Source organism: Phyllobates terribilis, unplaced genomic scaffold (assembly GCF_046119375.1).
Source record: "Phyllobates terribilis strain yellow unplaced genomic scaffold, ASM4611937v1 Scaffold_3__8_contigs__length_932513732, whole genome shotgun sequence".
In the NCBI taxonomy this organism is placed as follows: domain Eukaryota; kingdom Metazoa; phylum Chordata; class Amphibia; order Anura; family Dendrobatidae; genus Phyllobates; species Phyllobates terribilis.
The window spans coordinates 474,097,247-474,121,467 of NW_027362763.1; the positions used below are offsets into that span (position 1 = coordinate 474,097,247).

General features: G+C 44.0%; 1 protein-coding gene across 1 annotated transcript in view; it reads left to right on the top strand.

Annotated features, from left to right (window-relative positions):
* Positions 1–24,221, top strand: part of CCN6 (cellular communication network factor 6) — an 87,715-nt gene that overhangs the window by 63,006 nt on the left and 488 nt on the right. The window contains exon 4 of the mRNA XM_073673544.1: positions 5,406–5,599. Within this exon, the coding sequence (XP_073529645.1) occupies positions 5,406–5,599 (194 nt within the window). The remainder of the gene's footprint in view (positions 1–5,405; positions 5,600–24,221) is intronic.

Genomic DNA, 24,221 nt, shown 5'->3' on the forward strand with positions numbered 1-24,221 from the left:
TTTATCTACAGTGGGCGGTCGGGAACCGGTTAATGTTGAGGATTATGGCTTACAGCCAATGAAAACACAAAAGTCATTATCTCAGTAAATTAGAATACTTTATAACAACAGCTTGAAAAATGTTTTTAAAATCCGAAATGTTGGCCTACTGAAATGTATGTATGTAAATGCACTCAATACTTGGTCGGGGTTCCTATTACATCAATCACTGCATCAGTGCGGCGTGGCATGGAGGTCATCAGCCTGTGGCACTGTTGAGGTGTTATGGAAGCCCAAGTTGCTTTGATAGCAGCCTTCAGCTCGTCTGCATTGTTGGGTCTGGTGTCTCTCATCTTCCTCTTGACAATACCTCATAGATTCTCTAGGGGATTAAGGTCAGGCGAGTTTGTTGGCCAATCAAGCACAGTGATACTGTTGTTTTTAAACCAGGTATTGGTACTTTTGGCAGTGTGGACAGGTGCCAAGTCCTGCTGGAGAATGAAGTTTCCATCTCCAAAAAGCTTGTCAGCAGAGGGAAGCATGAAGTGCTCTAAAATATCCTGGTAGATGGCTGCACTGACTTTGGTCTTGATAAAACACAGTGGACCTGCATCAGCAGATGACATGGCTCCCCAAAAAATCACTGATTGTGGAAACTTCACACTAGACCTCTCCACTCTTCCTCCAGACTCTGGGACCTTGATTTCCAAATGAAATGCAAAATTTACTTTCATCTGAAAACAGCACCTGGACCACTGAGCATCAGTCCAGGTCTTTTTCTCCTTGGCCCAGGTAAGACGCTTCTGGCGTTGTCTATTGGTCATGAGTGGCTTGACACAAGGAATGCGACACTTGTAGCCCATGTCCTGGGTATGTCGGTGTGTGGTGGCTCTTGAAGCAATGACTCCAGCCGCAGTCCACTCCTTAGGAATCTCCCCCAAATTTTTGAATGGCCTTTTCTTAACAATCCTTTCAAGGCTGCGTTATCCCAGTTGCTTGTGCACCTTTTTCTACCACACTCTTTCCTTCCACTCAATCTTCCATTAATATGCTTGGATACTGCTGTCACGCCAGATGTGGGAAAGACCAAGTGCAACACAAAGGGAAAGGGAGCCCAGACTCTAGGGAAAGGGGGAAGGGGAGACCTCCTAGTCTGGTCTAGTGTTACCCTGTCTCAACTAACGTCCCTGTATTGGCTCTTCACCAATCGCTGCACGCGTGTCTCACCCTGACTTTCCCTGGCGTATGGCTAAGGCTAGGGACGAGAGGAGATAAGCACTAGTCGATCTCCACTAAACTCTATAGACAATAAGGGTAGACAAACAGGGGGGAATTGCTTAGCTTTAGACAACTCCAGACAAATGCGCACACGGCCTCAAGCTCCAGAGAGGACGAAGTACTGCTCTTGCTAAAGCCTCATAAGTAGTAATGAATATCGCCAGCACCTCCCTCTTAGACACACCAGGTATTTATACACCCAGGCCAGGGAGCTAATTAGCCAGAAGGAGGTAGCCGCTGGGTCCTAGAGACAGCCAGCCTCTAAGAAGATGTCAGTAATTCCAAATGTAGAGATCTCCTGCAACCAATTGCAGGGCGACTGTCTGTCACCTCTGACACACCCGTGACAGTACCCCCCCCTCTATGAGTGGCCTCCGGACACTCAGGACCAGGTTTCTTAGGAAAAGAGGTGTGAATTGACCGAACCAATCTGGGAGCATTCACCTCTGATGCTGAAATCCACATCCTCTCCTCTGGACCATAGCCCTTCCAGTGCACCAAGTATTGTAGAGAACGATGTTGGAGACGAGAATCTACAATCCTTGAAATCTGGAACTCCAGATTACCATCAACCATTACTGGGAGTGGTGGTAGAGGCGAGGGCTCAAGATGTTCCACATATTCTTTAAGTAAGGACCTATGGAACACGTTGTGGACTTTAAGGGCCTGAGGAAATTCAAGATGAAACACTGCTGGGTTAATGACGGCGGTTATTTTATAGGGACCAATAAACCTAGGTCCCAGCTTCCAAGAAGGAACTTTTAATCTTATATTCCTGGTAGACAACCACACAAAGTCATTCACATTCAGGTCCGGACCTGGCAAGTGTTTTCTGTCAGCCATACGTTTATACCTGTCTCCCATGATCTTTAAATTACTCAGAACACCCTGCCACACCAAGGAGAGCGACAAAGCAAACCGTTCCTCCTCAGGAACTCCTGAAGCTCCTCCCCGACTAAAGGTACCAAACTGTGGGTGACAACCATATGCACAGAAGAACGGTGATCTGCCAGTGGATTCTTGATGATGATTATTAATGGCAATTTCTGCCCAATTCTCCTGATTTTCAGAGACAAAACACCTGAGGTTGGTCTCCAAATTCTGATTGACACGCTCGGTCTGACTATTCGACTGAGGGTGGAAGGCAGAGGAAAAGGACAGCTGCACCCCCAGTCGAGAACAGAATGCCTTCCAGAACTTGGAAACAACTTGGTCCCCCAATTTGACACCACACCGAAGGGAACCCGTGAAGCTTCACAATCTCATTTATGAACACCTGAGCAAGTGTCTTGGCATTTGGAAGTGCAGGCAATGCGATAAAGTGAACCATTTTACTGAACCTATCTACTACCACCAAAACCACCGTTTTGCTTGCAGAAACCGGTAGGTCAGTAATAAAATCCATGGACAAGTGTGTCCATGGCCTACTAGGGATAGGTAGCGGAATAAGAGTACGGGTGTCACGCCAGGTGTGGGAAAGACTTAGTGCAACACAAAGGGAAAAGGGAAAGGGAGCCAGATTCTAGGGAAAGGGGGAAGGGGAGACCTCCTAGTCTGGTCTAGTGTCACCCTGTCTCAACTACCATCCCTGTATTGGCTCTTCACCAATCGCTGCACGCGTGCCTCACCCTGACTTTCTCTGGTGTATGGCTAAGGCTAGGGGCGGGAGGAGGAGCACTAGTCGATCTCCACTAAACTCTATAGAAAACAAGGGTAGACAAACGGGGGAATTGCTTAGCTTTAGATGACTCCAGACAAATGCGCACACGGCCTCAAGCTTCCTAGAGGACGAAGTACTGCTCTTGCTAAAGCCTCACAAGTAGTAATGAGCACCTCCCTCTCAGACACACCAGGTATTTATACACCAAGGCCAGGGAGCTAATTAGCCAGAGGGAAGTAGCGGCTGGGTCCTAGAGACAGCCAGCCTCTAAGAAGATGTCTGTAATGCCAAATGTAGAGATCTCCTGCAACCAACTGCAGGGCGACTGTCTGTCACCTCTGACGCACACTTCTGGAAATCTGTCGAGTCATCAGTCTTCCCCATGATTGTGGAGCCTACTGAAACAGACTAAAGGACCTTTTTAAACACTTGGGAAGCCTTTGCAGGTGTTCTTTGTTAATTATTCTAATTTACTGAGATAATGACTTTTGTGTTTTCATTGTCTGTAAGCCATAATCATCAACATTAACAGAAATAAACACTTGAAATAGATCACTCTGTTTATAATGACTCTATATACTGTAATATATGAGTTTCACTTTTTGTATTGAAGAATTGAAATAAATTAACTTTTTGATGAGATTTTAATTTAGTGAGAAGCACTTGTATATGAAATTTGAATAGCAAAAATATATCTTTCATGACTTGCACCATATTTATCATATGTTTAGGTACTTTTTGTGCTTTGTCTGACAAGGAGGTGTGGCGTCTCCAAAAGAGGGTATGGTTTATGTAAGACTTTGTGCTCCAAGTTTTCTAGTCAATGAATATGTCATGTAAACCTAGACTAGAAAATTTAAAGGTGTCCCCGTTTTTTCAAACTAGATAAATTTGGCACATTTTAAAACTGTCTAGTCTAACTGTGCACTATATGAGAATTATACAGCATCGATAAATATGCCCCATTGTCTCAGAATAAGTATGGCGCCTCTTACTAAAACGTACTTTAGACTGAGTAGCGTATGAAACATCACTCTAAATAAATTCTCCCTTTACGTTTATGTATATTTTATCACCTACGGTATTTTGTCAGCATTGTCATATGACAGCTTTCGCTTTATATGCTGTTGGCATGGGCAAAATGCTCTGTTACATATACAATAATATAACATGCCTTTGTGTATTGCAGATATATTTGGCTTTTAACCCGCTTCCTGCTCTGACAGCTTTACACCCATGTCTCCCTTTCAGGTACACAATAGATTTGGCCAAAATACATCAAGTCATTTCATGAATCAGTTCTATATCAGTTTTATTGTATTATTGAGTAGTTATTGTCTTTTTACTGAATTTAGATTTTACAGTATTTGAAAGGTTTTCAGACTAGCACCTTATTTAAATTGCTATATGACATGTATTAGATATATTTGCATATTGCTAATTATGTAAGGAGTCCACCTTACATACAGTTGTATGTTGGCCAAACTTACCTTTCGGCAAATAATTATCTCTACAGATTTCCTTGGGCAAGTGTTCAGGAATTCTCTATAGGGAGAGTGGAGTAAGCCAAAAGGATCGGTGTTTGAATTTAATCAACCTAATCTTTATCTCCGCCGTTAGGAAGCCCCTATTCATATAAGATGGTTACTGATTCCTCCCAAATCGGCCGATGATAATCTCTTGTGCATGGGGGCTTTTTAACCTCTTTCACATTTTTATTCTGGATAATATATGCATCATCATTAACAAGGATGTGGCTTGGGTCTTGCTACTTTGCTGTCCCAAGGAATTTGGGTTCTTGGGGATACATTTTTGGAATAAACAGGTAAAATGTAAGGTAAGGTACAACCAAGGGGTTGCTAGTTGCAACATGAAACACTCATACTGTACGTGCCTAGGTAAGTCATCAATGGCTGACAAAAGAGCTTACAGACCAAAATCTTAAAAAAACGCTAAAAATAAGGACTTTAAAAAATGTCAGCAATGTATTTGCTCTGATTGCCTGAGTAGGCATGCACTCCCTGGAATCCAGAAGGCCTCCACTCTCAGAGCTCACGGATAGAAAACCTTTTTATACATAAGTGCTATTCATGATCTGCAGATTTTTATGTACAGTGATGAGGATAGGTTTACTTGTACTCTTTAAACAAAAATATTTATAATACATATAATAACATGGAATTGTATAATTTTGCCGCCTATCGCTGCTTTAAATATTGTGTTAACTTACTAAAGCACTTTTACAGAAACGTTAATCTGGTCGTCCACAATGAGAAGGTATTTGAGATGCTTTTAATTAATTACTGCTAATCATATATGTTGATGCGCTGGAGTTTGCATGCGCAAATAAACCATTCATGCTGCTTGGCATTTCATTGCAACCATTTAGTGATATAACCTTTTATTAACCACTGCACCGAGAGGAAAGTCTATGTACGTCATCCCAATGCATTGGTGTCTGTAATAACCATGTTGCACTGTATTTCAGTGTCAAGGATTTTACCCCTTGTTTGGAAAAGAAAATGTCTTGTACAGGCAACTAGTTGGAGCCCATGTTCTAAGACGTGTGGAATGGGCATATCTATACGGGTTACCAATGAGAACAGCAAATGTGAAATGAGAAAGGACAGACGACTCTGCTTCTTACGGCCATGTAATGCAACTCTACTAAGTAATGTAAAGGTAATCCAGTGTGGTTTCTGTTGCTTAGTTTTACACAGTACTTAAAGCGAACCTGCCATCAGGATTGTGCTAAATAAACTACAGGCAGTGTCAGGTTGGCACCGTTACACTGATGATTCCGTCTTGTGGTTGATGTTTAATCTTTATTTGCAGTTTGGAGATAATTAGAATCTCGTGCTTCGGGCGGGCCTTTTATTGGTGCTCTGTTTTCATATTCATCATTGTGGCTTTAGGATTTTCAACTCACTCAGCCACTTTAGAGGTAGGCACAGGATACTGTCTCTTTAAAATGTCCAAGGCAGGTTTATTCAGGCTTCATAAACCACACTTTCGAAGCAAACAAAACACAGCCTTCTCCGGCACAAAGTAACAAAGCACAAAAAATAAACAGTCCATATAGCACGGCACCAGCTGTTTAAATGAAGTGCTTTGCATTCCCTTCAGCAGGGTCTGAGCAGCACATGCAAGCTCTGCTCACCTTGCACTACACACACTAAACTGAGACAGGGGCAGCTGCCTTAAATCAGCCTTCCAAGACTAGGACTGGAGGTAACTGAGCAGCTGATCCCCCCAGCTCTTTCAGCTGCTCGTAAAACCCGGCCCTATGAGCCGGTCCATTAACTACCTCTCAGCACTATGTGTGCTGGAGTCTGCTTCTCCGGGTCCTACATCACCGGAGCTTGGCACCTTGGGGACACATACCTCCCATCCACGACCTGTCCGGCTGCAACCTTACAGGCTTTAATGACAGGTCACTGATCCTTCAGTGGCCTGCCTTTTATTTTAAATACTGCTCTTGCAAAGTTCATCTTGTTGTCTTTGAAAAAAAAATGTAACTCTAGCAAAGTGGCGCTGGGGCCCGCGCATGCGCAGTAGCAGCTATCGTTTGCCGATAGATGCTACTGTGCACATGCTGCGGCCATTTTGTTAGAGCAAAAAAAAAAAATTTGGCTCAAGCAAAATGGCTGTGGCGCATGCGCAGTAGCATCTTTCAGCTGCTGTTGCGCGGGCGTCATTTCTTGGAGCAAATTTTTTTTTTAAGCTCCAGCAAAATGGCCTCAGTACGTGCGCAGTAGCATCTATTGGCAAACGATGGCTGATACTGTGCATGCTCAGGCCCCAGTGCTATTTTGCTAGCGTTGAAAAAAAATGTTCATAGACAACAATATGAACTGCGCAAGAGCAGTATTTAAAATAAGAGGCAGGTCACTGAAGGATCAGTGAGCAGTCATTAAAGCCACAATGTTGAAATTGAGAACAGAGCACCAAAGAAAGACCCGTCCACATGCCGCCCCAAAGCACCAGAATCTAATTATCTCCATACTGCAAATAAAGATTAAGCAACAACCACAGGACAGATTTCATCAACCCAGGTATCATTTTAATCAGTGTAACAGCACCAACCTGACACTGCCTGTAGTTTACTTAGCACAATCCTGATGACAGATTTGCTTTAAAAGGAATCTGTCACCAGGTTTTTGCTATCTCATCTGGGGGCAGCCTAATGTAGGAAAAGGGCCCTGATTCCATAGATGTATCACTTAGTTTGTTGGGTGCAGCAGCTGTGATACAATCAGAGTTTCTACAGTCCCGATATCTTTGCCTGGTTTTGATTTTGTAGTTCCTTAAAGGGGTGTCCAGGCTTACCACAAAAGTCTGCAGTCAGTATATGTGACTGCAGACTTGTAAATCCTCAAATTGCATGCAGCGTGCAATGTGAGGCTTCTCCAGTGTCGGCGGCGAGACATAGTGGTCACGTGACTGGAAGTATGCAATATGCATGATCCGGGCCACATTCTAACTAGATTTGTCACTTGGATTGAGCAAAGCAGGGCATATCTAGTCGGAATGTGTCTGGAAGGATGCATATCGCATGCTTGCAGTCACATGACTGCTCGTTCTTGCCCCTGGCACCGGAGTATCCTTATAGCGCTCACAGAATGCAATGTGGGGATTCAAAAGTTTGTAGTCACATAGAGTGACTGCAGACTTTTGTGATAAGCCAGGACAACCCCTTTAAACCCTTAACCCCCAAGCTTTTTTTCACCTTCCTGACCAGCCCAAATTTTACAGTTCTGATCAGTGTCACTTTATGAGGCAATACGTTTCAACGTATCTCAGTGACTCTGAGACAATTTTTTTCATGACACATTGTACTTCAAGTTAATGATAAATTTAGGCCTATATATTTTGCATTTATTTGTGAAAATAACGGAATTTTGTTGAAAATTTTGCAATTTTTTAACTTTTTATATTTATGTCCTTAAACCAGATAGGTATGTAACACAAAATAGTTACTAAAAAAAATTTACAACATGTCTACTTTATATTAGCATCATTTTTGAAACACAATTTTTTTTTGTGTAAGTTAAACGGGATAAAAGTTGATCAGCAATTTCACAATTTTCCAACAAAATTTACAAAACCAATTTTTTTAGGGACCACATCACATATGAAGTGACTTTGAGGGGCATATATGACAGAAAATACACAAAAGTGACACCATTTTACAAATTGCATACCTCAAAGTGTTCAAAACCACATTCAAGAAACGTATTAACCCTTCAGGAACTTCACATGAATTAATGCAATGTGTAAGGAAGAAATGAAAATTTTACATTTTCAACAAAAATGTTGATTTACCCCAAATTTTACATTTTCGCAAGGGTAACAGGAGAAAATGGACCAAATAATTTATTGTGCAATTTCTCCTGAGTATGCTGATACCCCATATGTGGTGGAAAACTATTGTTTGGGGGCACGGCAGAGCTTGGAAGGGAAAAAGCACCATTTGACTTTTGCAACACAAAACTGGTTGGAATCAATATCGGATGCCATGTCGTGTTTGAAGAGCCCTGATGTGTCTAAACAGTGGAAAACCCACAAAAGTGACTCCATTTTGAAAACTGCACTCATTACAGAACTTATCTATAGAGGTATGGTAAGCACCTTGAACCCACAGATGCTTCACAGAATTTTATAATGTTGAGTCGTGAAAATAAAAAAATACATTTTTCCTGCAAAAATGTTGGTTTTGCCCCAAATTTTTCATTTTCACAAGGGTAACAGGAGAAAATGGACTGTACAATTTGTTGTTCAATTTATCCTGAGTATCCTGATACCCTATATGTGCTGGAAAACTACTGTTTGGGCACACGGTAGGACTCAGAAGGGAAGGAGTGCCAACTAAATTCTGGAGCTCAATTTTGGCTGGAATAGATGTCACATTTGAAGAGCCCATGACATGACAAACAGCAGAAATCCCCACAACTGACCCCATTTGGAAACTTCACCTCTCGAGGAATTCATCTAGGGTTGTAGTGAGCATTTTTAACCTTAAGGCGATAATCAGAACTGTATAACATTAGGCTGAGTAAATCGAAAATTACCATTTTTTCCACTAAAATGTTGCTTTGGCCCCAAGTTATTACCGTATTTTTCGGACTATAAGACGCACCGGACCATAAGACGCACCTAGGTTTTAGAGGAAAATAAAAAAATAAAAATTTAAGCAAAAAATGTGGTCATGATGCACTTTTAAGAGGGAGGGGGTCTTCTGCTGACACTGGTATAGGGTAATGTCCCCCAATTCTGACAATATCCCCCATCCTGGTATTTATGCCGCCCCCCTTCCTTTTATATGTAGTCCCCATCCCCATCCTGGTATGCCTGGCATCCCTCCATCCTGGTATGCATGGCACCCCTCATCCTTATCCTGGTATGCATGGCACCCCTCATACCTATCCTGATATGCATGGCACCCATCATCCCTGTCCTGGTATGCATGGCACCCCTCATCCCTGTCCTGGTATGCATAGCACCTCTCATCCCTATCCTGGTATGCATGGCACCCCTCATACCTATCCTGATATGCATGGCACCCATCATCCCTGACCTGGTATGCATGGCACCCCTCATCCCTGTCCTGGTATGCATGGCACCCCTAATCCCTGCCCTGGTATGCATGGCACCCCTAATCCCTGTCCTGGTATGCATGGCACCCCTCACCCCTGTCCTGGTATGCTTGGCACCCCTCATCCCTGTCCTGGTATGCATGGCACCCCTAATCCCTGTCCTGGTATGCATGGCACCCCTCATCCCTGTCCTGGTATGCATGGCACCCCTCATCCCTGTCCTGGTATGCTTGGCACCCCTAATCCCTGTCCTGGTATGCATGGCACCCCTAATCCTTGTCCTGGTATGCTTGGCACCCCTAATCCCTGTCCTAGCATGCATGGTCCCCCTAATCCCCATCAGGCTGCACATTAAAAAACAATAAACACTCATACTCACCTTTCTTCTCTCCTCCAGCGCTGCATCCTGTCGCCCTGCACTAATCTCTCCATGTGAGCAGCGCATGACGTCACTGCCATGCGCGGCTCACAAGGAGAGATCAGCTGTCGAAAGTCACTGCTCCCCACGCCGGGTCTGTGTGCGCGGGGAGCAGTGACTTCACTCTCCTTCATAGCCGGCACACAGCGGAGTCGCGCTGCCGCTGCTGCCGGCTATCTCCTGTGCCCGCTCATTAACCCCTTCGCAACCTTGGGTTTTGTCATTTTTGCTTTTTCGTTTTTTGCTCCCCTTGTTCCCAGAGCCATAGCGTTTTTATTTTTTGGTCAATATGGCTATGTGAGGGCTTATTTTTTGCGGGACGAGTTGTACTTTTCAACGCCATTACTAGTTTTACCATATCCTGTACGGGAAAACGGGAAAAAAATTCCAAGTGCGGTAAAATTGCAAAAAAAGTGCAATACCACAGTTGTTTTTTATTTATTTTTTTTACCACGTTCACTGAATGCTAAAACTGACCTGCACTTCTTATTCTACAGGTCATTACGAGTTCATAGACACCAAACATGTATAGGTTCTTTTATATTTAAGTGGTGAAAAAAAATTCCAAAATTTGGTAAAAAAAAAAAAAAAATAGCGCCATTTTCTAAGACCCGTAGCGTCTCCATTTTTCGTGATCTGTGGCTGGTTGATGGCTTATTTTTTGCGCACCGTGCTGACATTTTTATTAATAACATTTGGGGTAGATCCGATGTTTTGATCGCCCGTTATTGCAATTTTGCGGCGACCAAAAAATGTAATTCTGGCGTTTAGAATTTTTTTCTCGTTACGTCGTTTACCGATCGGATTAATTCTTTTTTTATATTGATAGATCGGGCGATTCTGAACGCGGCAATACCAAATATGTGTATGTAGGTTTTTTTTTTTTATATTTTATTTTGAATGGGGCGAAAGGGGGGTGATTTAAACTTTTATATTTTTTTATTTTTTTTATATTTTTAAAAACTTTTTTTTTTTACTTTTTGCATGCTTCTATAGTCTCCATAGGAGACTAGAAGCAGCAACTGTCCGATCGCTTCTGCTACATACAGGGGACGAGCAGGTCCCCTGCATGCAGCAGAAATGGTCCTGTGCTATGAGCGCCGACCACTAGGTGGCGCTCATAGCGACAAGATCATGACAACCACAGGCGTCTGCTGCAGACCCTGGGTTGTCATGCCCACCCATCGGTGACCCGCGATCACGTGACGGGGTCGCCGGTGGGCGGGGTTTATGACGCGCTACCCGGAAGCGCGCGTTAAATGCCGCTGTCGGAGATTGACAGCGGCATTCAACATGTTAACAGCCGCGGGTGGATCGCGATTCCACCCGGGGCTGTTGCGGGCACATGTCAGCTGTAAGAATCAGCTGACATGTGCTCCGTTCAGTGAGGGCTCAGCGCAGCAGCCCTCACTGAACGGGCAGTACGCAAATATGCGTACTAATACGGCACCAGTAGTTAAGGGGTTAATATTAGGTCTAGCAGTGCCCCCCTTCTTGTTGGGTCCTGAACCAGTTGTGAAAGGTAATTGTTTCTCATAGTTGTCAAAAACCTATTTCCTTTGCTTGATCTACAGGTTTCAATCCCCCAATGTATTTCAGGGTAGTTGAAGTCCCCCATAATAATGACTTCTCCTTGAGTCGCTGCTTCATCTATTTGCTTTATGAGGATATTCTCTGCTGCTTCCATTATTTTTGGAGACTTATAACAAACCCCTATCAGTAATTTATTATTTTTTCCCCCTCCCCTTATCTCCACCCACAGGGACTCTACATTTTCATTAGATTCACATATATCCTCCCGCAAGATGAGTTTTAAGGATGCTTTTACATATAAACACCCCCCCACTCGCTTGTTTGTACGGTAATTTCTGAACAGATTATAGCCCTGTAAATTAACTGCCCAGTCATGGCTCTCGTCCAGCCATGTCTCAGATATCCCCACCATGTCATAATTATTTTCCAACAAAATTAATTCTAATTCCTCCATTTTGTTGGTGAGGCTTCTGGCATTAGTGTACATGCATTTTATGTATCTCTCTGTACCTCTATTCCTTCTTACTTTATTGACTGTTCTAACCCCACCCCCAATTTCTTTATTTGTGCCCAGGTCACTATCTGCACTATCTTCCCCACCTATAAAATGAATACCCCCCCCCAATCCCTAGTTTAAACACTCCTCCAACCTTCTAGCCATTTTCTCCCCTAGCACAGCTGCACCCTCCCCATTGAGGTGCAGCCAGTCCCTAGCGTAGAGTCTGTAGCCAACTGACAAGTCGTCCCAGTTCTCCAGGAACCCAAATCCCTCCTTCCTACACCAGTTCTTGAGCCACTTATTTATCTCCCTAATCTCCCGTTGCCTCTCTGGCGTGGCACGTGGTACAGGTAGTATTTCAGAGAATACCACCTTGGAGGTCCTCGCTTTAAGCTTGCAGCCTAATTCCCTGAAATCATATTTAAGGACTTTCCACTTATCAAAAGGGATAATATGAGAAAATGAATGGTACAATTTGTTACGCAATTTCTCCTGAGTGTGCCAATACCCCATATGTGGCCAAAAACTACTTTTGAGGCACAGTGCAAAGCTCAGAAGGGAAAGAGCCCCATATTATTGTGCACATTTTGTTGCTATGATTTGCGGGTGCCATGACTCACTGGGGGAGGCAGTGAGGTACCAAAACAGCACCACGATTGTGTTACAATTGAGCAGTGAAGAAAAAATAATTGTATTTTTATCCACAAAAATTTTCTTTGAGCCCCAAATTTACATTTTCATACAGGGAAATGGGTAAAAATGGCACTAAAATTTGTCACACAATTTCTGCTGAACATGACAATACCCCATATGTGGCTGTACAGTACTGCTTAGCCAACGGTGAAACTCGGGCGGGAAGGAGAGCTATTTGACTCCTGGAGAACAAATTTCCGTAGAATAGTTTGCAGACTCCATATACAGAGCCCTTAAGTGCCAGAAGAGCAGAATCCCCTCCATTTTGGAAATTAAACTCCTCTGGGAATTTATCTACAGGAGTAGTGACGATTTTGACCCCATGGGTGCTCACCAGAAACAAGCAGCAGTGGATATTGCTGAGTGAAAATTGCAAATCTGCCAGTGTAGTGCCTATACATTGTAGTGCCCAGTACGTTGTAGCACCCAGAATGTGGTAGCACCCGCACATTGTAGTACCCGTACATTAAGCCCAGTTTGTGCGTCAGGTGACATGTACCCCGTAAATTAAGTGGGCTCTCATCGCTACAGAAATGCCAAACATGTGGAAGCTAAATGAGGTTTAGTCACACTGTGGGGCACAGAAGGGAGGGGGGCATTTGAAATTGAATTCACTAGATTTCTTTTGGGTGGTGAGGAGCCATAGCGCTTTGTACTACCAGTAACGTGAAAGCCCCCTTTATTTCTATTGACAGAAGACGGACCTGGGTGAGGGCTTGTTTTTTTGTGGATTGAGTTGAAGCTTTTATTGGAAACATTTTACATAACACTTTGGATCAGATTTATCATGTACTCTACACTGACCACTTACATTGGGGTTTCCATCTAAATCTCTGACGCCTCTCACAGAGACAAAGAGCCAGAGCAGAACTCACACTTTGCACTGACGAGGGGCAGTACCCCGAAACATAGTGTCTGCAAATTGAATTTCTGGTTTGGCTAATGTGGCACCCCTGCGGGGGATTACCACAGGATCCATAGGTGCAGGGAGAGATGTACACTTGAGCACACACAACACCTTCCACCCCAGGTCTGAGGGGAGGAGTCAGTTTCCAGGGAGACAGCAAAGTGGCAGTTAGTCTTGAGAGGGATGAAGGAGGAGAGACACAGAGAGCTGTTGGCCGGGGACCAGTTAAGCCCTGAACTAGGAAACTGGACTGAGTTGTGAAAGCACCCTAGAGAGAGGGACGGAGGCTAGAAGGAGAAAGAAAGAGATAAAACTATGATCCCTTTAGCTCACCCGGACACCGGAGTCCGAGATTGCTATTAATTCAGGAATAGCATAGAAAACCCGGACAGATCAGGAGGATCTACTCCCCCTGAAGAAGAAGGGGAAAGAGTTGCCAAACTTGACCAAGTATAGGACCAGGGGCCCAGAAAGAGAATTGGTAGCCCCAAGGAAAGGTCCTCATTGTCAGTTGTGGAAAAGGACCCCAAAGAAAGTCAAGGTGGCAGGTTCAGCTTAAGGCAGGACTGATCCCAAACAACGCACACATTGATAGAGGAGGCCTCACAAATCTCCAAGGTGAATATCTCTACCTGCACCGAAAACCTGGTTACCCTCCTGAACTGTACCTGTTACCGGACATCAGTAAAAGAAAGGTACTGAAACAAAGACTTAATGTGTGTGTGTGCCTACTTTGACATTACTGCCTATAGCGTTCGTACAAGCCGTATGCCGATCACCTCAGCAACCATACACAGCGCTGGTAACCGATTTTACCAGTTACCACAGGAGGCGTCAGGACACAATTCTCCCATCATCCTGACCCCCATCCCTTTACTGACCGTCCAGGGCACGGAACCGGGAACCGACCAACCGTGATCCCCACAGAAGTAGCCCATCCATCCCGGTATCCGAGTACCCCTACCCCTGTTGATCAACTCAGTTTGGCGTCACGAACAGGATACCGGGCCCGGTAGAACCGGGTACTGTGTGCTTAAATTGGACTTTATTGAAAGTTTGTGTACTATAAAACGAGCCATTATTACTACGTCATAGAGAAATTAAACTGCGTCACAGAGCGGAGAGAGTCGCGGGGGCGCGGCTAAAGGAGCGCGAGGATAGCCCCGCCGTTTTTTTTTTAGAGTCACCGGTTACTGAAGGAGTTGATCGTAGCGGCTGGCAACGGTTAACTAGGTGGGCACCGTCATGAGTGAAACAGATGATGTCCGAGACCTTGAGGGAGGGGATGCCCAAGACGCAGCAGCAGCCGGTTCCTCAGCTGGTGAAGGAGCCGCAGCATCTGGAGCGATGGCCCCGATAATGCCAATTGCCTTGCCGTATGTACCGGGGGCCAAATGGTTACCGACGTATGAAGGTAAACCCGGTACCTTAGCAGCTTTCAAAAGTAAAATGTGTGCGGTGCTGGACATGTATGCAATGACAGAAAAGCAGCGAGCCTCTGTTGTGCAGGGACAATTAATAGGTACAGCGGAGCTAGAAGCTGAGACTTGGAGCGATGCTGATGGAGACTCTATAGAAAATGTGTTTGATAAGCTCAAAGCTGCTTTTGAAAAACGCACACAGTCTGAACTAAGGATGCTATTCTACCAATGCAAGCAGAGACCGCAAGATACCATCAGAGACTTTGCCCTACGTTTACAAGCGGCACTCCGGTCCATAAAACAGGTAGATCCAGCAAGTGTGCAAGATGAAGATAAATTGCTTGCAGAACAGTTTATGAATGGGTTGAGATCAGACTTTCACCGTCAGCAGGTGCACATGTGGGTCCTAGATCATCCAGATGTGGATTTTAATACCTTAAAGGACCGTGCTATAACTGTATTACGAGACCCATTACCTACAAAACCTGCAATCCCATCCTGGCAGGTTAATACCTCTCACATGAACTTAGAGCCTACCCCTAAAGACTCTGTAAAAGCGGTAGGACAAGCTGTCGTACCCGAATCTGCTGATGACCTACGTAATCAAGTGTTACAACTAACCAAAAACATGGACTACGTGCTAAAACTCTTGCAAGCCAGACCAGAGGCACAACCACCAAGCAAAATCCAGTTAGCTGAATCCCCTGAGGATGTTCCGTGGATGAGGAGAAAGCTCATGTCGCCCGTGCAGGGGACCAACGCACCATTACGACGCAGAGGCATGTCGCCCGTGGAGGGGATGAACAAGTCGCCCGTTCAGGGGACCAACGCACCATTCCGACGCAGAGCCGACCACACGGATTCTTCAGGACAACCTGTTTGCCTTCGTTGCAACAAACCGGGCCACTTTGCAAGAGGATGTCGTTTAAACCCGAGATTCCTGGGTCCGGGGCCAATCCCCAGGAATAAAACGGCAGGGCCCATATGACTGGACCAGTCGGTATGTGGGAGGCCGTCCATACCTCAACATTACACTAGAAGGAATTCCCACATCGGCCCTATTGGACACTGGGTCACAAGTCACCACCATCCCACATATCCTTTACAAGCAATTTTGGTCTCATGCTGGTCTTAGCCCCCCAGACTCTAGTCTTGTCATTTTAGAAGCTAATGGTCGACCACTGAATCAGGTGGGGTTTAGAGAAGTGACAATAAAGCTGGGGAGGGTGGAGTTGAGGGACCAAGGGTTATGTGTGGTAGAAGATGACCCCAATAACAAATATCTTTACATGGTGCTTGGTACTAATGTGATTGAAAACTGCCTTGAAGAAGTGCTTATTTTACTCCAACAGATTATAGAGACTGCTGGCATTGGGCGGAGGAGAGTCCTTCAAAGAGAAATCCGTGCCTTAATTCACAAGCAACAGGTAAATCTGTCTGGAGGGGAGATTGGCAGTGCGCGGGTAACAGACCCGTTTCCCATTGTATTACCACCAAACAGTGAAATGATGATATGGTGTCGAGCAGCTATGGGTATCAGAAGAAAGGAATACCAGGCAATTGTAGAACCGGTATATTCAGAGCATAGACCTACACTGCTGACAGCTAGAGGGGTGGTGGATGTACGCAGGGGAAGAGTACCAATCCGTGTGTTGAATTGTGGTGAGGAAGAAGTGAAACTACCCTGATATGCTACTGTAGCAAAGCTGTACAATGTCAGTAATAACAACATACAGACACTAGAGCCCTTGCCCCCGTCAAGTCAGGCGGAGGACAACAACCCCAAGGGACAGCTGGAGGAGTGGTGTCAGCAGTTGCACATAGGGACTGATGCCACTCCCGACCACCAGAAGCAAGGAGTTTACCGGGTAGTACAAGAGTTTAGCCAAGTATTCAGTAAGCATCCATTAGATTTTGGGAGGATAAAAGGAGTACACCATCACATACCCACAGGAGATCATCCCCCGATTAAAGTGAGACATAGACCCATCCCACCAAACCACTACCAGTGTGCTAAAGAGATGCTGCAGGACATGAAGGAGGCCGGGGTTATAAGAGATAGCTGTAGTCCCCGGGCGGCCCCCTTAGTCTTAGTCAGAAAGAAGGATGGCACTAAGAGGATGTGTGTGGATTACAGGGAGGTCAATAAGATCACTTACAAAGATGCTTACCCATTACCCCGGATAGAGGAGTCTCTTGCTGCATTAAAGACTGCTAAGTATTTCTCCACATTAGATCTCACTAGTGGGTATTGGCAGGTCTCCGTTGCAGAAGAAGACCGGGAGAAAACAGCATTCACAACACCAATGGGCCTATGCAAATTCAATAGCATGCCATTTGGGTTATGCAATGCACCGGGGACGTTTCAGAGACTCATGGAGTGCTGCCTGGGACACCGGAATTTTGAGACGGTACTTTTATACCTGGATGACGTCATAGTGTATTCCAAAACCTATGAAGAACATCTGGAACACCTGGTGGAGGTATTTACAGCTCTAACAAAGTATGGAATGAAGCTCAAACCATCTAAATGTTACCTGCTGAAGCCAAAAGTCCAATACCTAGGGCATGTGGTCAGCACGGATGGCGTAGCACCAGATCCGGAAAAAGTGACAGCTATTCAGGACTGGCAGAGGCCGACCACCATCAGAGAGGTACGTCAGTTCTTAGGTTTGGTTGGGTATTACAGAAGATTTATTAAGGGCTACACGAAGATGGCAGCGCCCCTACAAGATCTTCTGGTAGGCCAAGCTAAGAGAAGGTCTTCAGAGCCGCCGTTGGAATGGGGAAAGAAACAAGAAGACTCCTTCCAACAAATGAAACAGGCCCTGACCGGTGAGGAGATCTTGGCGTACCCAGATTATAACCTACCATTTGTCCTCTATCCGGATGCAAGTAATGTAGGCCTGGGAGCAGTACTGTCCCAAATACAAGAAGGCAAGGAAAGAGTAATTGCCTATGCCAGTTTAAGACTTCGACCTACCGAGAGGAACCCGGAAAATTACAGTTCCTTTAAGTTGGAGTTCCTGGCCTTGGTCTGGGCAGTCACGGAGAGGTTCAAGCATTACTTAGCAGCTTCAAAATTTACCATCTTTACGGACAATAATCCGCTAACACACTTGGATACAGCAAAGCTTGGTGCATTGGAGCAGCGCTGGATGGCTATCGAACTACGACTTTACCATCAAGTACCGAACAAATGCAAATGCTGATGCCCTCTCCAGAAACCCTCAAGTACATTTGCAAGGGCTTGAAGAAGAAACAGATGACTTGGAGGAAATAGAACTTCCAGCTTTCCATAAAAGTAGAAAATGGAAAATGACAGAAACCCGTTTCTACCAGAACCGTCAGGATGTTGCACTAAACCCGCTGCCTCATTATGGATGGAAAGAAACCCAAGACAGCGATCCAGCAGTGAGCCTAGTGAAGAGGCTGGTAACCCAACTGGATTCCAAAATTGAGAAGAATGCTCCCCCAGAGGCCCAATACCTGTGGAAAGAAAGAAGCAGGTTATTTATCTATAAAAACCAATTGTGCAGATGGTATATCAATCCAAGGACACATGAAATGGTATGGCAAGTTGTGGTTCCAAAGAGAGACGTCCAAATGGTATTGGAAGGGTACCATAATGGAGCAGGACACTTTGGATGGAGAAAACTGGAAATACTGTTACGTGAGAGGTTTTATTGGATTGGCATGAGGTCTTCCATAGAAAAATGGTGTAAAAATTGTGGCCCATGCTCATTAAGAAGAGGAGATCGTAACAACCAGAAAGCACCACTCCAGCCTATCATAACCAAACAGCCCTTTGAACTAGTAGCCTTGGATCATGTCAAACTCACACCCAGTAGATCAGGCTATACTTATGCTCTTACCATGGTGGACCACTATTCCAGATTCCTAGTGGTAGCTCCTGTGAAGGACTTGACAGCTCAGACAGCAGCAAGAACCTTTCAAGCTTATTTCTGCAGGCCACATGGATATCCAGAACAGGTATTGACAGATCAGGGTCCTGCCTTTGAAGCGGAAATATTTCAAGAGTTCTGTAGCTTGTATGGATGCAAGAAAATTCGTACCACGCCTTACCATCCCCAAACTAACGGAATGTGCGAAAAAATGAATCACGTGGTAATAGAACTGCTGAAGACTCTACCCTTGGAAGACAGAAACAGATAGCCAGAGAAATTTCCAGATCTGATTGACATCTATAACAACATCCCAGTAAGCTCAACTAATTGTACCCCGGCATACTTGATGAGAGCGAGACCAGGAAAATTGCCAGTGAACTTTGAAATGGGCATTGTTGTTCCTGAGGAAGACCCCTCAAGTGCAGATTGGGATACTAGAAGAACAGAACAATACAGGAAAATACAAGAGTGTGTTGAGAAAAGTCTAGCAAAATCCAGAGAAAGACAAGAAACCAATTTCAATAAAAATGCACAAGGAATCCCAGTAACCCCCGGAGAATTGGTTTTGAAAAGGAAAAAGAGACTTCATAAGCTAGATAATCAATGGGAAAAAGAACCATACACTGTATTACCATCCAATTTTGACAACCAGAAAACCTGTCTAATCAGCAAGGATAACGGAAAAACAACAGCAAGAGTGTCCCGAGACCACTTAAAGAAGTGTCCTCAACCCTTACAACAAAAAGAATATATCCCTTGTCCCATACCAGAAGAAGAGATGCCAAGGACAATTAAGACAATCTTGGGAGAGTTACCCGCAGATTGGCCCCAAATAGAAGGAGCATATTTAATTCCCATGTTGACATTCCCATAACCAGTAGAAGGATCAAGAGAAGAAGAACCACCCACTGTAGCCGAGCCAGGGAATCCTGCAATCAGTGTACTTGCCATTCCCACTAGGGGAGTGGGAAGACACTCCGGCATACCTGTGCTACGTAGACCAACACATGAGTCAGTAAGTAGTGTTCGCTCCACACCAGGCTTACGCACCAGTGGGATACCAGTTTTACGGAGGTCATCACGTATTGATTTTGGACACCCACCACTCAGATACAGGGAGTAAACCATAACAAGTGGGAAATGTAAATAGGTTCAAAAATGTAAATATGTAGTTAACGTCAGTATATAGAAGGGTGACCAGTAGACCAAAACAGGTTACACCAGGTACACAACATAAAAAAAAGGGGTGAGTAAAGTTGGCGTAAGAAGCTGTCTAGGGAGAGCAAAATCTTGGCCAATAGGTGACCCCAGGGCCAAAGGGCCTACAGTGCTTATGACCGGGAGAGGCCCCTGCAGTACCTAGTACCCTTGCGCCTAGGCACACGTAGTAAATGTTTTGTTGTGTATTGTGAATTATTAAGTCTATTTGAATCTTTAAGCCTAAAGAGACTTTACCTGTTTGGACGTCTGAAACTTTTCGAAAATTTTTAAGAATGGACCGAAGCCACAGGACTGGTGGTAGCAAAAACACTTTCCCTTTAACAGCTTGCAGCAGATCGACTAGTGTTGTATGGACTGGTTATCCATTTTTCCCATTTTCCTTGGTTATTGTAAATTTTATTTTTGAGACTCTGTTCTTATTACAAATATAAATGTTAATGTTATGTTATCTTTGTTAAAAAAAAAAAAATGTTTCAGTCCCGGAGGACTGAAGTTAACTAGGGGAGAATGTGGCACCCCTGCGGGGGATTACCACAGGATCCATAGGTGCAGGGAGAGATGTACACTTGGGCACACACAACACCTTCCACCCCAGGTCTGAGGGGAGGAGTCAGTTTCCAGGGAGACAGCAAAGTGGCAGTTAGTCTTGAGAGGGATGAAGGAGGAGGGAGACACAGAGAGCTGTTGGCCGGGGACCAGTTAAGCCCTGAACTAGGAAACTGGACGGAGTTGTGAAGCACCCTAGAGAAAGGGACGGAGGCTAGAAGGAGAAAGAAAGAGATAAAACGATTATCCCTTTAGCTCACCCGGACACCGGAGTCCGAGATTGCTATTAATTCAGGAATAGCATAGAAAACCCGGACAGATCAGGAGGATCTACTCCCCCTGAAGAAGAAGGGGAAAGAGTTGCCAAACTTGACCAAGTATAGGACCAGGGGCCCAGAAAGAGAATTGGTAGCCCCAAGGAAAGGTCCTCATTGTCAGTTGTGGAAAAGGACCCCAAAGAAAGTCAAGGTGGCAGGTTCAGCTTAAGGCAGGACTGATCCCAAACAACGCACACAGTGTTAGAGGGGGCCTCACAAATCTCCAGAGTGAACATCTCTACCTGCACCGAAAACCTGGTTACCCTCCTGAACTGTACCTGTTACCGGACATCAGTAAAAGAAAGGTACTGAAACAAAGACTTAATGTGTGTGTGTGCCTACTTTGACATTACTGCCTATAGCGTTCGTACAAGCCGTATGCCGATCACCTCAGCAACCATACACAGCGCTGGTAACCGATTTTACCAGTTACCACAGGAGGCGTCAGGACACAATTCTCCCATCATCCTCACCCCCATCCCTTTACTGACAGTCCAGGGCACGGAACCGGGAACCGACCAACCGTGATCCCCACAGAAGTAGCCCATCCATCCCGGTATCCGAGTACCCCTACCCCTGTCGACCGACTCACTTATATCCTAAGTCATGTGATAAGGCTCGTTAAAGGGTCACTATTGACTTTTAGGATTGCTACTTCCTGTAGGTGGCACTAGAGTTCTGGTCCTCTTCCTCTCTGAAGAGACAATTTGCACATCTAAATCTCCAAATGTCATGATTCAGATGAAACCTCCCAATGGATCCATTCACTATAATGGGGCAACAGAATTACTCTGGACTCCATCTGGCCTCTGTTCAGTGGTGTCCTTCTTTTCAGAGGTGCATAAAACTGTAGTTGACCACGCTTTTATGCACGCTTAAAAAGACAGACACCGTATGACACAGTATGTTACTAATATTACGGCTTTGAGCTATAGAGGTTTCCCCATATAAATGTAAGAATCATAAATGGATGCAGAAACTAATCATAAAAAACCCTTCTATACTTCATATTCAGATCTTACATAAAGGATATGGACTCTGTTCGAAAAACTAGCGGTGTCATAAATATAACTAGGAAATAGGCACTTAAATGAATTGTCCATAATCCTATATTCAATACAAAGTGGTGTTTGAGACAGACATAGAGGTTTTAAACTTCTTTTTGATATTTCTCACCCCTTACCTTAAGTATTTTATTTTTTTTAACGTCTATAGCAATAGTGGAGTTCATGTATTTGCAGTGTGCTGATGCATCGTGTATGTACAGCGGGTGAAATAAGTATTGAACACATCACTAATATATTTCTAAAGGTGTTATTGACATGAAATTCTCACCAGATGTCAGTGACTGTCCAACCAATCCACACAGGCAAAGAAATCAAACCATAGATGTCAATAAATTAAGTTATGTGTAATAACGAGAAATGACAGAGAAAAGTATTGAACACACTTAGTGAAATATAGTTAATACTTTGAACAAAAACCTTTGTTGGTGATGACAGCTTGAAGACACCTCCTCTATGGAGAAACCAGTTGCATGCATTGCTCAGGTGTGGTTTTGGCCCATTATCCACATAAACACTCTTCAAATCCTGAATCTATTGGATTCGGGTCAGGTGTTTGGCTCGGCCATTCTAGCAGCTTTCTTTCTCTAATAGCAATTGAGAGTTTCCTTGGCTGAGTGTTTGGGAATCATTGTCATGCTGAAATGTCCACCCTCGATTCATCATCCTGGAAGATGGCAACTGATTCATCCTTCCTTCAATTATTTGAAGTTTGCCAGTGCCATATGCTGAAAAACAGCCCCACACCAAACTTCACTGTTGGTATGGTGTTTTTGGGTGTCTTTTGGCCTCCAAACATGGTGTGTACTGTGGCATCCAAACAGTTCAATTTTGGTTTCATCTGACCAGATTATATTCTCCCAAAATTTCACAAGCTTGTCTAAATGTTGTTGAGCAAACTGTAAACGCTCTTGAACATGCTTTTTGTTCAGCAATGGAGTCTTGCGTGGTGAGCGTGCATACAGGCCATGGAAGTTGAGTGCATTACTTATTGTTTTCTTTTAAACAATTATACCTGTTGATTCCAGGTCTTTGTGTAGCTCTCCACAAGTGGTCGTTTTCGCTTCAACAACTTTTCTGATAATTATTTTCACTCCTCTGCCTAAAATCTTGCTTGGAGCACCTGTTTGTGACCCGTGTATGGTAAAATGATGTTCTTTCCACTTCTGGATTATGGTCCCAACAGTGTTCATTGGAACCTTCAGTAGTTTAGAAATTCTTCTGTAACCAATGCTGTCAGTATGTTTTGCAACAATAAGGTTGTGAAGTTCTTGAGACAGATCACTGTTTTTACCCATCATGAGATGTTTCTTGTGTGACACCTTGATAATGAGACACCTTTTTATAGGCCATCAGTTGATATTATTTTTCACCAAGTAGCAGAATTACTTTCTAATTACTAATAGGTTTCAGCTGGTGTCATGACTTTCTATGGCTTTTTGCACCTTTCTTTCTTCATGTGTTCAATACTTTTCCCCGTGTCATTTCTCATTATTACACATAACTTAATTTATGGACATCTATGGGATTTCTTTGCCTGTGTGGATTGGATGAGTTGTTATCAACATCTGGTGAGAATTTCATCACAATAGCACCTTTAGATATATATTTACTTAGGAAATTGGTGATGTGTTCAATACTTATTTCACCCGCTGTTTATGTTTGTATATTGGCCACATAACATATTTGGGTACCTGTACAATAATTTAATACTAAAGATGTGCGGGCCCAATTTTTTTGTTGTCTTCTTGGAACTCTTTCAGACTAATCAGGTATCATGGTGCTTTCCTTGCAGTTACTGAAGCTTAGTATTAAATGCCAAACTAAATTGCTAACTATTAAATGTCAAAAATCTGAACAATGTTATCAATGCTAATTGTATCTTGCTGAAAACAATCAGTTCCAGATAATGTCCACCTAAATCTACACATTACACTTGCTAATTTTGTAACAGATTTGATGCGATTCTGTTATGGATTTCAAAAACCATCCATGTTAATAGGGAAAATCCGCATATGATCTGCAAAATATTATGCAGGCTGCGGATTGAAAGATACACATAGCATGAGAACATCTGCAAGCAAACAAATCTGCAACGTGTGAATGGAGTTCTGAAACCCCCATTGACTTAAATTATAGTGAAAAATAGTTTGAATCTGGGAGCAGAAACCTCATCACAAC